Source organism: Hemicordylus capensis, chromosome 4 (genome assembly GCF_027244095.1).
Source record: "Hemicordylus capensis ecotype Gifberg chromosome 4, rHemCap1.1.pri, whole genome shotgun sequence".
In the NCBI taxonomy this organism is placed as follows: Eukaryota; Metazoa; Chordata; class Lepidosauria; order Squamata; family Cordylidae; genus Hemicordylus; species Hemicordylus capensis.
The window spans coordinates 271,518,032-271,531,506 of record NC_069660.1 but is presented as its reverse complement, the minus strand read 5'-3'; the positions used below and the strand labels follow the sequence as shown (position 1 = coordinate 271,531,506).

Here is a 13,475-nt window from a genome sequence, read left to right as displayed (position 1 = left end):
TATATCTGTCGTATTCATATTTTCAGAAGCCAGGACAATGAGTCCCATCTTCAGAGCGATCTGCACTCCTCCTTGTTACACGGAGCAGGGCTAATCATGTGGGAGCATGAAGCGTACTCCCACCAAGCAGCAAAGGATTGTCTTGGGGGACGGCAAGGTTTGAGAAGCCTTGACATCAACTCAATGGCACACTTTAGGTTGTGGGAATGGCCCCTATGTGTATAGAGGGCTGGTTTAAATTTTTTTTTTTAATGCATTATTAAATTGCCGCTATGTTAAATTTCCTTTTTTAAATTAAGAAAGTGAATACACAGAGTTAAAATGCAATACTGTTGTCCGGTTAGGTGGGGGGGGGAATCACCTTTTGTTCCCCAAAATTATGGGATTAAATAATATATTCTTTTCCGAGCTGAGACTTTTAAAAGAAAGGTTTTGATTTACAGTGCCATAGCTGCATTCCTCAAATCACTCTCACTTCATAGAAATTCTAGGGACTTCAGAGTAAGGAACAGGAGGAATTTAGCCTAATTAAGGCTCTAGTTGACGTTGTTAGAACTATTATGCAGTCATCTGATTTCAATATAGTTTAATTATTTCTCCGTATGGCTATGACAGCCAATTTAAAAAGCAACATCACTGTTTACATTATGCAAAGAATTTTAAAAAAGTTACTTCAAGGCCCATTTAACTTTCATATGTTTTCAATAACTGTTTATTGAGCATTGATGAAAAACAGTCAATCTGAAAATATTTGCAGTAACCATTTCATGCCTACTCAGCCTACATTCATATATTACATCATAGTTCAAACAGCTCAGCACAATATGTCATTTTAACAAAGCCAGTCATTTTGATTTTGCAATTAGACTTAAAAAAAATAATTTTATACTTAGAAAATATATCCGATTCTCAATAAATTACAATATACTTATTGCTTAAACAATGACATGTACTATATAAAACAGATAATATTCAGAGTTAGAAAAAGGTAAGGGTTTCATTCTGAACCTGTAATCCTATATACATTTACTTGGGACTTGTTTCTCAGGAAAAATGCTTAAGATTGTGCAGTAAGTATAGTATATTTTGGCAGTCTATGAAGTCATTCTATCATGCATCTTAGAATTAGGTACATTGTTAAGCACCACAAATGTTGCCCATCTACCTTCTTGCTGCACTGCTCAGGTAACATCAGGACTACATAGGAGGCAGGGATGTGAAAACATAATCTGAGAAAATTCTCCAATGTTTCTTTTCAGGAGAAAATCTGAAATTTGCCTCAAATTTCAGCTTCTCCTTGGAAGAATCCAGAAATCCTCTTCTGAACTTCACTTTGGAGAAATTTCATTTGCAATCCCAGTAGGAAATGTTCTCAAACTGGGTACTTCCTCCATCAGCACTTCTAAAGGGTAACATGGCATGGAAACAACCCATGCCATGGACTTACATAGGAACATAGGAAGCTGCCATATACTGAGTCAGACCATTGGTGTTTCTAGCTCAGTATTGTCTTCACAGACTGGCAGCAGGTTCTCCAAGGTTGCAGGCAGGAATCTCTCCCAGCCCTATCTTGGAGAAGCCAGGGAGGGAACTTGAAACCTTCTGCTTTTCCCAGAGTGGCAGCGTCCTCTGAGGGGAATATCTTACAGTGCTCAGACTTCTAGTCTCCCATTCATGTGCAACCAGGGCAGACCCTGCTTAGCTAAGGGGACAACTCATGCTTGCTACCACAAGACCAGCTCTCCTCTCTACTTCTTCTTATGTGGTCCAGGGCTTCTGACATTAGCTGGACAGCATGAGAAGGAACTGTGCTGCGATTGCTCCCATGCCATGCAGGGTAACACCAGAAGGGCTAGAAGTGTAAAAACTGAGCCATGGGGAAAGCTTTTCCAATCTCCCCAGTTGCTTCCCACCACCACCACCCACCCCTCAAAAAAGCAGAAGTTTTGGGGGAAAGTGAAACATATGAAATATTTTCTTATCAAACCTAAACTTGCTTTATTAAAAACAAACAAATTGAATGTTTGGCATATTTATGAAATGTCAAAGTATAAATGCCTTAGTTTTATTAGAACAATAATTATAAATATACCCAGTGTTAAACAACGGAGAAGTAAGCTGATGCACTTTAAGGTACATATATCTTAGCTTTTTCCCGTTGGGAGAATAAGAGAAGAAACGGAAGCTGAAGACAAAACACTGCAGTACTAGTAAACAAAGAAAAGGTTTTCTTAGCCGGCCTTAGAAACAGTATGAAGACATCAGCATTCTTGGGCAGAAACTGAAGAATGTCATCTGCATTAGCAGAAATCTATTTGGATATTCTGCTAAAGCTTTATAAAGGGAAGGCCAATCTGAGCTATCCACTCTTGTTGGACTACAACTCCCATTGTCCTTAAACACCATTTATTGTTACTGGGGATCAGTGTTCCCTCTAAGGCATGCACACGTGCACGCATTCACAAGCTTTTTGATGTCTGCTCAGTTAATTTTAGATCCAGCTCAGTTTGAATCAGGAATGCCCCATTCTGAATGCAGGTGCACACACACTGTCTTGATACTGCCACCCAGAACAAAATATCTTTTCACCGATGAAAAAAATTAGAGAGAACACTGGTGGGGATGATGTGAGTTGTAGTTGTTTGGTCTAGGACCGTAAATAAAACCTGACTAACTGACTGACATAGTCTAACAATAACTGGAGAGCCTCAGATTGGCCATCCTGGCTTTATAATACAATGGAAGAGGTCAACGATATATTAGTGTCATACACAGGTCACAATCCTAAACATACTTATCTGGTAGAAAGCCTGGCTGACCGCAAGAAGACTTTCTTCTAAGTAAACTTGGATAGAATAGGGCTGTAAACTTCATACTAATTACAAAACAGCTACCTTAACCATATTCATTTGTTTGATTTTGGGACTTGCTCCACCCAAGTAGAAGTCTAGCATGTTTATTTTTCTTCTCAGAATCTTGGTTGTAAGGGCCACTTTCTGGTTCTGAACTTTCACCTTGAGCTTTGTGAACTTCATGAATTATAAGAAGCTCTTCTGAGTTTTCTGATGTTAGCTTATCTGATGTGTACATATTCAAACATTCAAAAGTTGATTACACTTCAATCAGAAAATGGAAGAACCCGAGGCAGTGAGAAGCAAAGTCAAAATATTGTTGAATAAAGGCTTTGGAACCATGTTGCAGAGCAATATGACTGGCAGATTCTCAGACTGCACTCCTGGAATAAATACCTTGACATTCTGTATTGTGCACTCTTTGAAAGCACTTTTCACACATCAGATCCTAAGGGTTTTGCTCTTAGTAAATAAAGTAATCGAGTTTAATGCAGTAGCAGTGCTATCATGTCATCACTAACCTTACTACCTTTGGGTATTGTATGTAAGAGATTTGCAATTGTGCATACTAGTGGCTGCAACAGGACTACTTAAAAACACTGGCTGATGTGATGCATAAGGGTAACGGGGACAGGAGGGTATTGAGGTGCTGCTACTGTGGACCCAGAAGCAATGGCCCTGCTGGAGAGGACAATTGTGCTACCAGTGTTACCACAGATCTCTCATTGCCACAATATGGGAAACTACATTATCCTTGCACGCCATGCCAGTGATTGCTTTTAAAAGGCTTTGACTCATTTTGAAAGAGAACATATTTTGCAATAGGTCCCCCCCCACACACACCATTTTTTCCTATTTCAGAAAAAGAACTTTCCCTCAGTTACTTTTTAAAAGTATTTAAAACATTTTGGCCTATTTTTTCAGTAGCTTAAAGTAACTTATAAATAATTGCAATATTACCAAAATATCTTTGGAAGCGGTTATTCCTATGAACAGAAGCAAATGAAGAAGAAAAAGTACTGCTGAGGCCACCTCCCATAAATATAGTCACTTATTTAAAAGATTCACTGAAATTAGTGAGAGTTGCTTCCACAAAAATGTGTTCAGGTTTCAGTTTAGGGCTGCAATCCTATGCACACATACCTGGGTGTATCACAACTGGCTTACTTCTGAGTAAACATGCATAGGAATGTTCTGCACAACATACACACATACACACCATATCAGATGCTTGCAGGAAGTATTTTGGCTTCCAAGTGCCATCGTATACTCAAGAAAATTAGACACCTGCTTTGATTAACTGTTGGACTGCTTGCTTTGCCATTTCATTTTTCCTAAATGTCTGATTATAATGTTGTTGCAATTAGGCTTTACATCCTGCTAGGAACATTTAAACTTTTAAAGATGACTAGTGGTACAAAAATACAATAAATTAAAAGGCTTCAATTATGATTCAAAGGCATTGCAAACAATGAACAGATTTTTAAAAATATAAATTCACTCACTAGTATCCACAAATTAATCTGAATTCAGGGTTTCTTTTAAAAGTTAGCAAAAGTGATAAAATAACCCCTTCTCCAAAGGGAACATTGCTTGTCTCTTTAATAGCAGATCTGTGATCTGTCCTGAGTTTTCCAACATCCAGTGTCACAATGGTTTAATTCAGTGCTCATATTACCAAAAAAAATTATCATTGGTCAGTATCACAATGGCTTCTGTTTTGGAAGAGATTGCTGTGAAATAACCATAACTTGATTTGTAGTTATCTTGTATTCCTGGCCAGAGCCTTGTGGAGGGGAAGGTAATGGAGTTTCGGGAGTTGCTGGAAAAGAATTTGAAAGAAATTAGCAATTATCAAATCAAGCCTAGAGCTGAGCTCAAATGGAAGGATGATTTTCATAAATGTTTTCATCTGCTGCAAAAAAGCAACACCCACTCTAGCAATTGTGGGGAGGGGGTAAAGTAGGCAAAATGTCTATGTCCTGAAAATTTCCAATTACCAACGCAACTGGGTTCATTCTGTGAGCAGGATCAAATGATCCACAAAAAGTAATTATGGAGGGAACTAGAGTTTCCCAGTGTGCGAGCACTCCCAACACAAGTTGGAAGTTGTGCACATTTCATGTCATATGAACCCATCAATGGTGGGTGGAGAATGTTGGGACTCATCTGTCAAACCAACAGTTGTAACTAACATTTGACGTTGGCTTAACAGTGTTGGGTGGCAGAGGGGACCTGACATTCTCCACCTAACATTGTCATGTTTGCATGACACAAAATGTACCTAATTTCCAGTTTCCGCTCACTAGAGGAACAGATGCACCACTGGCTGCCTCTGTACTTATTTTCTGTGGGTGATCTGAACGCTATATCTCTCCAGTGCAGCATGGTTTCTTCAGCAATAGAGAGATTCTGTCCCTTCTCCACACCCAATTTAGTGTGAACACAAAGCAGTACAACTTGGTTCCCTTGGCAATGTTCTTTCCCACCCCTCTAACAGTGAGGTCAAAACATTGGTTTGTTAGCCCTCAATGGCATCATCATGTAGCCAGATCTGATTGGACATGGCACTGTGACACCCGTGTGCTCACTATTTAATCTCTGATTAGCTTAGGTCACTCAGAAAAGGAGGCCAGAGGAGGCCCCGTGGCACTGAAGCTGCACCATGAAACAAGAACTGTACCAATGGGGGTGCAGGGTATCAGAAATCATGAAGACTCTCCTTGATAAGTTTGCAGATGAAAATTTGGCACAGCCATAACCTTCACAGCCTTGACTAATAATGTACTTGAGTAAAATATATATCTATATCTACATAAATTTAGATATAAAAAAAATGAAAACTGATATTCCCAGGAAGTTGAATGTTGTGTCTAATACCAAATTCTGTGCAGGTGTGCAATCATGAAATACTCACAACCTTGATGTGACTATAAATAATAAAAATGTTAATACAAAAATTATATATAGCACTAACTTTTCTTAACCGGCTAAATAAAAATAATCCTCAGGAGTTACAGTCAAATGATAAATTTGAAAAAACTTACAAATCTGTTCGGTATGTACAGGAGCAGTCACTGAACTGATAAGCAGCGTTTGCCCAGTGAGTGAATCTTGGGCTAGATGAGGATGTGCTGGGTGAAGATTAGTGGCATCATTAGATGTACCTGAAACAAAAACCCCAAGCATGCATCAGCTCAAATGAACACGCTGCTATTCCAAATATTTCCATAGTCTAGATGAGTTGCTTCCAAAACCTGTTCCCCAAGGTCTTAGTTGTCTTATATGTTGGCACAGGAAACACGTTGCAACTATGTTCACTACTTGCTTTTGAATAGCAGATGCCAAAAACTAGAGACTTTACTAGGGATGTACACAAACTGAGGTCCAAACCGGTTTGGTGCTGTGGGGAGGGGAGCAGGTTTTTTTTTAAGGAGAGCAGATCCTCGCCACTGCATGCAGCTTCCTGCAGTGGTGGCACTTGTCCCAAGTACCCATGCGCAGCATGCAAAGGCACCATGTGAGTGGTCAGCAGCTCCATGCTAACCACGCAAATGGGGCCCGTGCATGCATGGATGCCATGTGTGTGCTGGCACCATGCTTGAGTACTTTAAGCAAGTGCTGCTGCAGCAGGAAACTGCATACAGCAGCAGAAAGAAGTAAGGACCTGCTCTCCTTTTTAAAAAAGATCCTGCTCACCGCTGCCCTCCCCATGGCGCCAAACCAGTTTGAACTTTGTCTGAACCGATTTGGCACCAAACCAGTGCACAAACCTCAGTTCGTGCACATCCCTACACTTTACTCATGGAAAAGATAATGCATCAACTATAACAATTTATGCTAAGAGGTATTATTTTATGTTGTTCGTGGTGTTGAGAGATTTTATTGTGCAGTTTCTGTTATTAGTAGTGTATTAGCTATAGCTTGATAAGGAAAGCTTTGACTTGATCAAACTTTTGCACTGAATAAGAGATGCAGTCCCTGTGCTTAAGTGTGACCTTACAGAAATTTGTGAGTCAGAAAGCTGTCTGGGCTGGGGAAATTCATAAGTAAGGTAAACGGGTAGTAAAGTAAGGTGATTTACAACATGGCCTCTCAGGCTGAAGACTGGTGGAATTTCCACATTGCCACAGAAATACAAGAAACCACAGCTCACACATAGCTGGTGTAAAGGAATGCAACATGTATCAGGCACATGAGCAGGAGGGAATGACCAATTAGGGGTACACAAAATTGGGGAACAAGTGATAAACAAGCTATGACGTAGTGGAACAGGACAAACTAGGGAAAGCCAGATTTCAAAACATCTGAAATTTGAAGTAAGCAGCTGTGACCAGGGAAATGGTATAAAAGTGATCCTCTCTAATAAAAGGCTTGGTGTCCGTCCGTGGACAACCAAGCGTGTGTCCGTGCCTCCCTCGGACGTTCTGGGCATGCACGGAGCGCATGCTCAGAACAGTCCGAGGGAGACACGACCACCAGCACCCGGCGGCCATGTTGAGCGGCCAGAAGCGGCCGCCGTGAAAAAGCCAGGGAAGAGGTGGCAGAGGAGATTGGCCGAGGCGGCAGCAGAGCCGCCGCCTCGGCCGGAGGAGACGGAGACGGAGGAGACGGAGACAGGCGGCTTGAAAACTATGGAGCCCTAGCCCGGCTCCAAAATTGCCCTTGCCCCAATGCTTCCTGCCTCGGCCGCCGCCACCACCCGCTCTCCCGCCCTCCCAGCTGCCCAAATTCTCCTTCCCCGCTCCCCCCCCAAATGATTAAGGGCCAAAATGGCCCATGAGAATGCCTCTGCGGCCGCCGCCGCAGCCGCCCTCCCACCCTCCCACCCGCCCAAGACCTCCTTACCCGAAGCAGCCCGCGACAGACGGGCAAACTAAAAGCAGATTTTGCAAAGAAGAGAGAAGCTCGCAAAAAGAGCTCCTCTCTATGCTAAGCCAATGCCCAAACTGCCGCTATGGATGCAAAGGACGCAATAGGTGTCCTTTGCGCCCAAAGCACCAGTTCGGAAAGAGGCTTAGCACAGAGAGGAGCTCTGTTCGCCAGCTCCTCTCTTCTTCGCAAAATCTGCTTTTAGTTCGCCCGACTGTTGCGGGCTGCTTCGGGTAAAGAGGTCTCGGGCAGCTGGGAGGGCAGGATGGGGGGGCAAAAGCGAGAGGGGGTGGGGCAGGGGGAAGAAACTCTCCCCTACTAGCACCCGTTATTACAACAGGCCTGAAAACACTAGTTGTGTTATATTGTACATGGTCATCAGATCGTCACTGGAAGCTGAACACTGTCAGCAGGCTGACTAAACTTTACCTTGCTACTGCTGCATCTTTTCTTTTGATTTGTAGTGAGTCCTAATAAACTATTTGGTGATTTACATTAAGGATCTGATCATTTTCTTGGGAGTCATCAGAGTAAATACCTAGGAAGACCATATCTTCTGAACAAAAGCATCTCTGCTGAGTTTGTGGCCAAGCCCAGAGAGAAACACTTAAATTATTTAAATAAAATCTCACAATGAATGGTAGTTCTCGAGCCACAACTGTGGTCTAAGGATTTAATTTTTTTTAATTCACTGGCTGTTATCTATCTATCTATCTATCTATCTATCTATCTATCTATCTATCTATCTATCTATCTATCTATCCATCCATTAGGGATGTGCAAAAAATTTCGGGCACAGAATGATCTGTGCCCGAAATGAACAATTTCGGGTGATTCGGGGCCGAACCGAATCACCCCCGATGTCCCCCGATATTTTTCGGGCACGAGCCGAATCACCCGAATTTCGGACCCGAAAAATTCGGGTGATCCGGTTCATGGTTGATTTTTGGCGATTTTTTGAAGTTTTAGTGACTTTGGGGCAGTTCAGGGGCATAGCATGGGATCTGGGCAAAAGGAGTGGGGTGGGGTAGTAGTGCCTAATGGGTGCAGGCTACCACCCCAATTTCAGGGGGATTGGGCAAAGGGCTGATTTTTGGGAAATTTCTGAAATTTTCATGTCTTTGGGGCAGATTGGGGCATATTGGGGCAGAAAGTGGGGCCTGGGGCAGAATAGTGGGGTGGGATGGTAGTGCCTAATGGGTGGAGGCTACCACCCCAATTTCAGGGGGTTTGGACAAAGGGGTGATTTTTTTGAGAATTTTTGAAGTTTTAGTGACTTTGGGGCAGTTTGGGGGCAGAAAGTGGATCTGCCCCAAAAGAGTGGGGTGGGGTGGTAGTGCCTAATGGGTGGAGGCTACCACCCCAATTTCAGGGGGATTGGGCAGAGGCCTGATTTTTTGGGAATATTTGAAGTTTGGGTGTCTTTGGGGCAGATTGGGGGCAGAAAGTGGATCTGCCCCAAAGGAGTGGGGTGGGCTGGTAGATAGTGCCTAATGGGTGGAGGCTACCACCCATCCCCAATTTAAGAGTGATTGGGCAGAGGGGTGAATTTTGGCGAATTTATTTTTATGAGGTTTGTCTTCATAAGGTGAAGTGTGCTAAATTGATTACTTCCTCATATTATTCATAGTAATTGAGGTGTGAAAAAGTGAAAGTGGGGTCATGAGAGTTGTTTAACTGAAAAAAATCTCATTTGCTATGATAGAATGAGAATTCACACCTCAGAAAAAACTTCTAGTGCCTCACTGGGGGTTGTTGTTGTTGTTTTGATTTCTATACCACCCTTCCAAAAATGGCTTAGGGTGGTTTACAAAGAGAAATAATAAATAAAAATTAAGATGGATCCCTATCCCCAAAGGGCTCACAATCTAAAAAGAAACATCAGATAGACACCAGCAACAGTCACTGGAGGTACTGTGCTGGGGGTGGATAGGGCCAGTTACTCTCCCGCTGCTAAATAAAGAGAATCACCACATTAAAAAGGTGCCTCTTTGCCGAGTTAGCAGGGGACTTAGTCTGGATGAAACAGTGGATGGGCTCAGACATAATATTACTTACTAGTATGTGTAAGCCCATTGTAATAATGGGCTCTAGTGGGGGGGGGGTTGGATGGTATAGTATTAGGATTAGGATTACCATTTTATGGAAGAACTTTTCCCTCCCCACGCTCGAGGCTGGCGGGCATAGCGAGGTGGCGGAATGTTCCCGTGCTGCTGTTGTTGCTGTTGACGCTGCTGCCGCCGCCGGCTCAGGCTCAGGTCAGAAGCGGCAGCTCTTTTCGGGGCTCAGCGCGGCCGAAGGAGGCGCAGCCAGTCCGGCAGCGCATCCTCCTACTCTCCCTCTTCTGGCGGTGGGCGAAGCAGGGCAACGGCAACCGCCATGGAGGCGTTGTCATCGTCCGCAGAGTTGGGGGCATTATGGCCGCTTCCTCCGCCGCCTCTGCCTTCTTCAGCCTCCCCCGCTGTCTCCTCTGGCCTAGGGGGCGGCTCCGCCGCCCCCTCGGCCGGCTTGCCCGGCGGCGGCGGCTTCTCCTCGGCCTGCCACCGCTCCTCCCACCCGGCCAACATGGCCGCCTGGTCCCTTTGTCCGTTTCTGCCTTGGCCGTTCTGCGCATGCGCTCTGCGCATGCCCAGAACGACCATCGGAGGCACAGACACATGCTTGGTGTCCGTCCACGGACGGACACCAAGCCTTTTATTATAGAGGATATTACATTGAGTTATGGTTTTACAACATATTTGATTACACTCTGAGTCCTTTCTAATGATCGGTGAGAAAGGGCTACAGAGCGAGTGGGGAGGAAGCCTTGAAATGCTTACCTCCCTGCAAACGATCCGGGCTGCTGGTCTGGGTGCAGATATCGTGTACCCAGACCTATAGCTTCCCCCTTAAGCAGAGTGGAGGGTCAGGAGCTGGGGGGCATTGCCCTGCACCCCAGAACTCCCATAATGCACTGTGTAAGTGTGTGGTATATTATGGGGATCCTCCCAATGCTAGCTGGGAGCCCCGCAGTCTCCCAGCCTCAGCTGCAAGCAGCCAAGGCTGGCAGACGATCCAAAAATGTGGGGAGCATCCTTGGACCCAAACCAGTTTAGTGCCGTGAGCATGGTAGGGCAATTTATTTGGCCTATTTTCACATTTTGGGGCCAATTTTGTTTTGTTCTGTTTTTATGTCTGGGAACCTAACCCCCATGATCCCATAGACTCATGATTTTGTTACCTGTGGTAATATGTGGGAACAGAACCCCCACAGATGGGGGATACTCCTGTATTATGAACTCAATCAGAGCAGTACTGTTTGCACTCAATCTTGGGTTCCAGAAGGACCCCAAAATTCTAAACTCATATAGCTTTAAACCAGGGAATCTGCTTTGCAAGACCATTTCTCCATCTAGCCCAGTACTGTCTATTCAAACTCACAACTTGCTGATGTCTCCGGCCAATGGTTGGAGAAAGGAATCAACTAGCATCAACCTTCTCTGTTTTTACACATTTAAACAATGAAACAGAAAGCAGGCCAGTAAAACCTACCTCCTAGTAACATTTCCTGAAGTAAACTGTCAATTTTAACAATTCCAAACAGCTTCACAAATTGTATTTGCTCAATCATTTGCCAGGTAATACTCTGGAGAGTCGGCAGAAGTAGCAGAAGCTCTCCAAATCTTCCCCTGGAGTCATACTGACGGTCATTGATGTAATCCTCCAAACTGATTTGGACTTGAAACCTCATGTTCCTGATCTTCATTGGATTACTCAGTCCTTTTGCATCTTCAAAACAACAAAGAAAACATTTCACAAGAGACTATTCAGAACCAGAAATATGTTCGGATTCACCCACAGAACATCAAAGCACTAAAAAAAAAAAGGAGCAGCTTTCCATATTGCTATTTATGGGACCTCAAGAATTATTTATCCAGTAGGGATGTGCAAAATTGATTTTTTTGATTCAATTCTTGCCCAAAACAAATCACCCCTGATTTGTTCGGTATCCAAATCTACCACCTCCAAATCACCCCAGATTTGATTTGTATTTGCTTTAAAAATAGTGACCACACATTTTGCTCCATAACTCCACTTCTACAAGGGCTAGAGCTTAGCTTTTTTTAAAAAAAATGAAAGTTGGGAATGTGGGGGAATTAATAGGAGGGATCCGAATTTTGAATCAATTCAAATCGAATCAGGCACGATTCGATTTGTACCCGAATCTAGCCAATGGACCACAGGGGTGATTTGTTTTGTCTCCAAATCACCCGAGCCAGCTAGATTCGGGCACAAATTAATTTGTAGCCAATTCAATTTGCACATCCCTATTATACAGCTTAATCCTATGCATGTGTACTTGGAAGTAAATCCTACTAAGTTAAATGGGGCTTACTCCCTGGTAAAAGTGCATAGGGAAAAGAGAGGTACCAGGGATCAGGTTTGTATCATAGACCTATGTCCTGAAAGGAAACCTGCTCTTTAATTTCCTTGAGGCAAAAGCAGAAGAACAACAGTGCCTCAAGAACAACAGTGCCTAAGTAGAGAAGTCAGAGGTTGGTTGAAACAGTGATACTTGTTCTGCCTAGAGTGGCCATTTTGGGGAGCGGAAGTATATCCCTGAGGCCATTCATATTCTGGGAACACAAGCTACAGCAGTGGAATATATTGCCTCAGAAGTTCTCTGACCAACTGACCCCTGGTGCACCCGTTAGCGAGAGGAAGAGGGAGTTTTAACAATTGTTTATATTTTTAAAGCTATTCTGTTCCACTTTGGGTACGAGTGTAGAAAAACAGTCTACAAATTCAGTAAAGAAATAAATAATTCAGTGTGGGAATAGAGTGTGGTTGCTCATTAGCAAAAGAAGAAATACTATGCATGCTCAAAGTCCATTTCCTTTATCACTTAGGATATTCCAGGAATCAGTTCTGGTGAGGAAAACAGATTCCAGGATTAAGCCCTAGCAAATAGACATGTAACTGGTGACGCTTTCCGTGGCATGGGGATAATGACAGGGGAAGTTTCACTTGCTTAATTTCTGCACAGCAGGCTATTAAAAGTACAGGAGTAAGTGAATGTAAAAAGGTATCCTCTTTCCCCTACCACAAATGGTCATTACAGTAACTTGCTGCCCTTCCCCTAAATCGGGGGGGAGGGAGGTAAATATTATAAATGCTTCTCTGAGGGAGGGCAGGATGCCTCTTTGTCTTAAGGAGGCTATTATGAGAACTTATTTGAATAAGCCTGCATTGGACCCTCAGATTTGGCTAATTACAGAACTGTCTCTAATCTTCCTTGGTTAGGCAAGGTAACTGAGCATGTGGTCACTTCTCAGCTCCAGGCAGTTCTGGATGACACAGATTATCTAGACCCATTCCAAACTGGCTTTCGTGGGTGGGCTATGGGGTGGGTGGGCTATGGGGTTTCGTGGGTGGGCTATGGGGTTGAGACTGCCTTGGTTGGCCTGATGGATGATTTCCAACTGGCGATTGATAGAGGGAGTGTGACTCTGCTGATCCTTTTGGATCTCTCAGTAACTTTCGATACCATTGACCATGGTATCCTGCTGGGTCGCTTGAAGGAGGTGGGATTGGGTGGCTCTGTTCCACAGTGGTTCCATTCCTACCTCTCTGGCAGATTCCAGAAGGTGTTTTTTGGAGACTGTTATTCTTCAAAGCAAGAGCTAAAGTCAAGTGTACAGTTCCACAAGGCCTCATACTGTCTCCAATGCTTTTTAACATCTACATGAAACCGCTGAGAGAGATAGTCAG

The 13,475-nt window shown here is 43.5% G+C and overlaps 1 protein-coding gene across 3 annotated transcripts in view; it reads right to left on the bottom strand.

Annotated features, from left to right (window-relative positions):
- Window positions 1–683: 683 nt before the first annotated feature.
- The window catches only part of HNF4G (hepatocyte nuclear factor 4 gamma), a 90,836-nt gene continuing 78,044 nt past the window's right edge, over window positions 684–13,475 (bottom strand). For all 3 annotated transcript variants that reach the window (XM_053244336.1, XM_053244335.1, XM_053244337.1), the window contains 3 exons: window positions 11,256–11,492; window positions 5,900–6,019; window positions 684–4,674 (listed from right to left, as the gene is read on the bottom strand). In XM_053244336.1, the coding sequence (XP_053100311.1) occupies window positions 4,556–4,674; window positions 5,900–6,019; window positions 11,256–11,492 (476 nt within the window). In that variant the 3' untranslated portion in view covers window positions 684–4,555. The remainder of the gene's footprint in view (window positions 4,675–5,899; window positions 6,020–11,255; window positions 11,493–13,475) is intronic.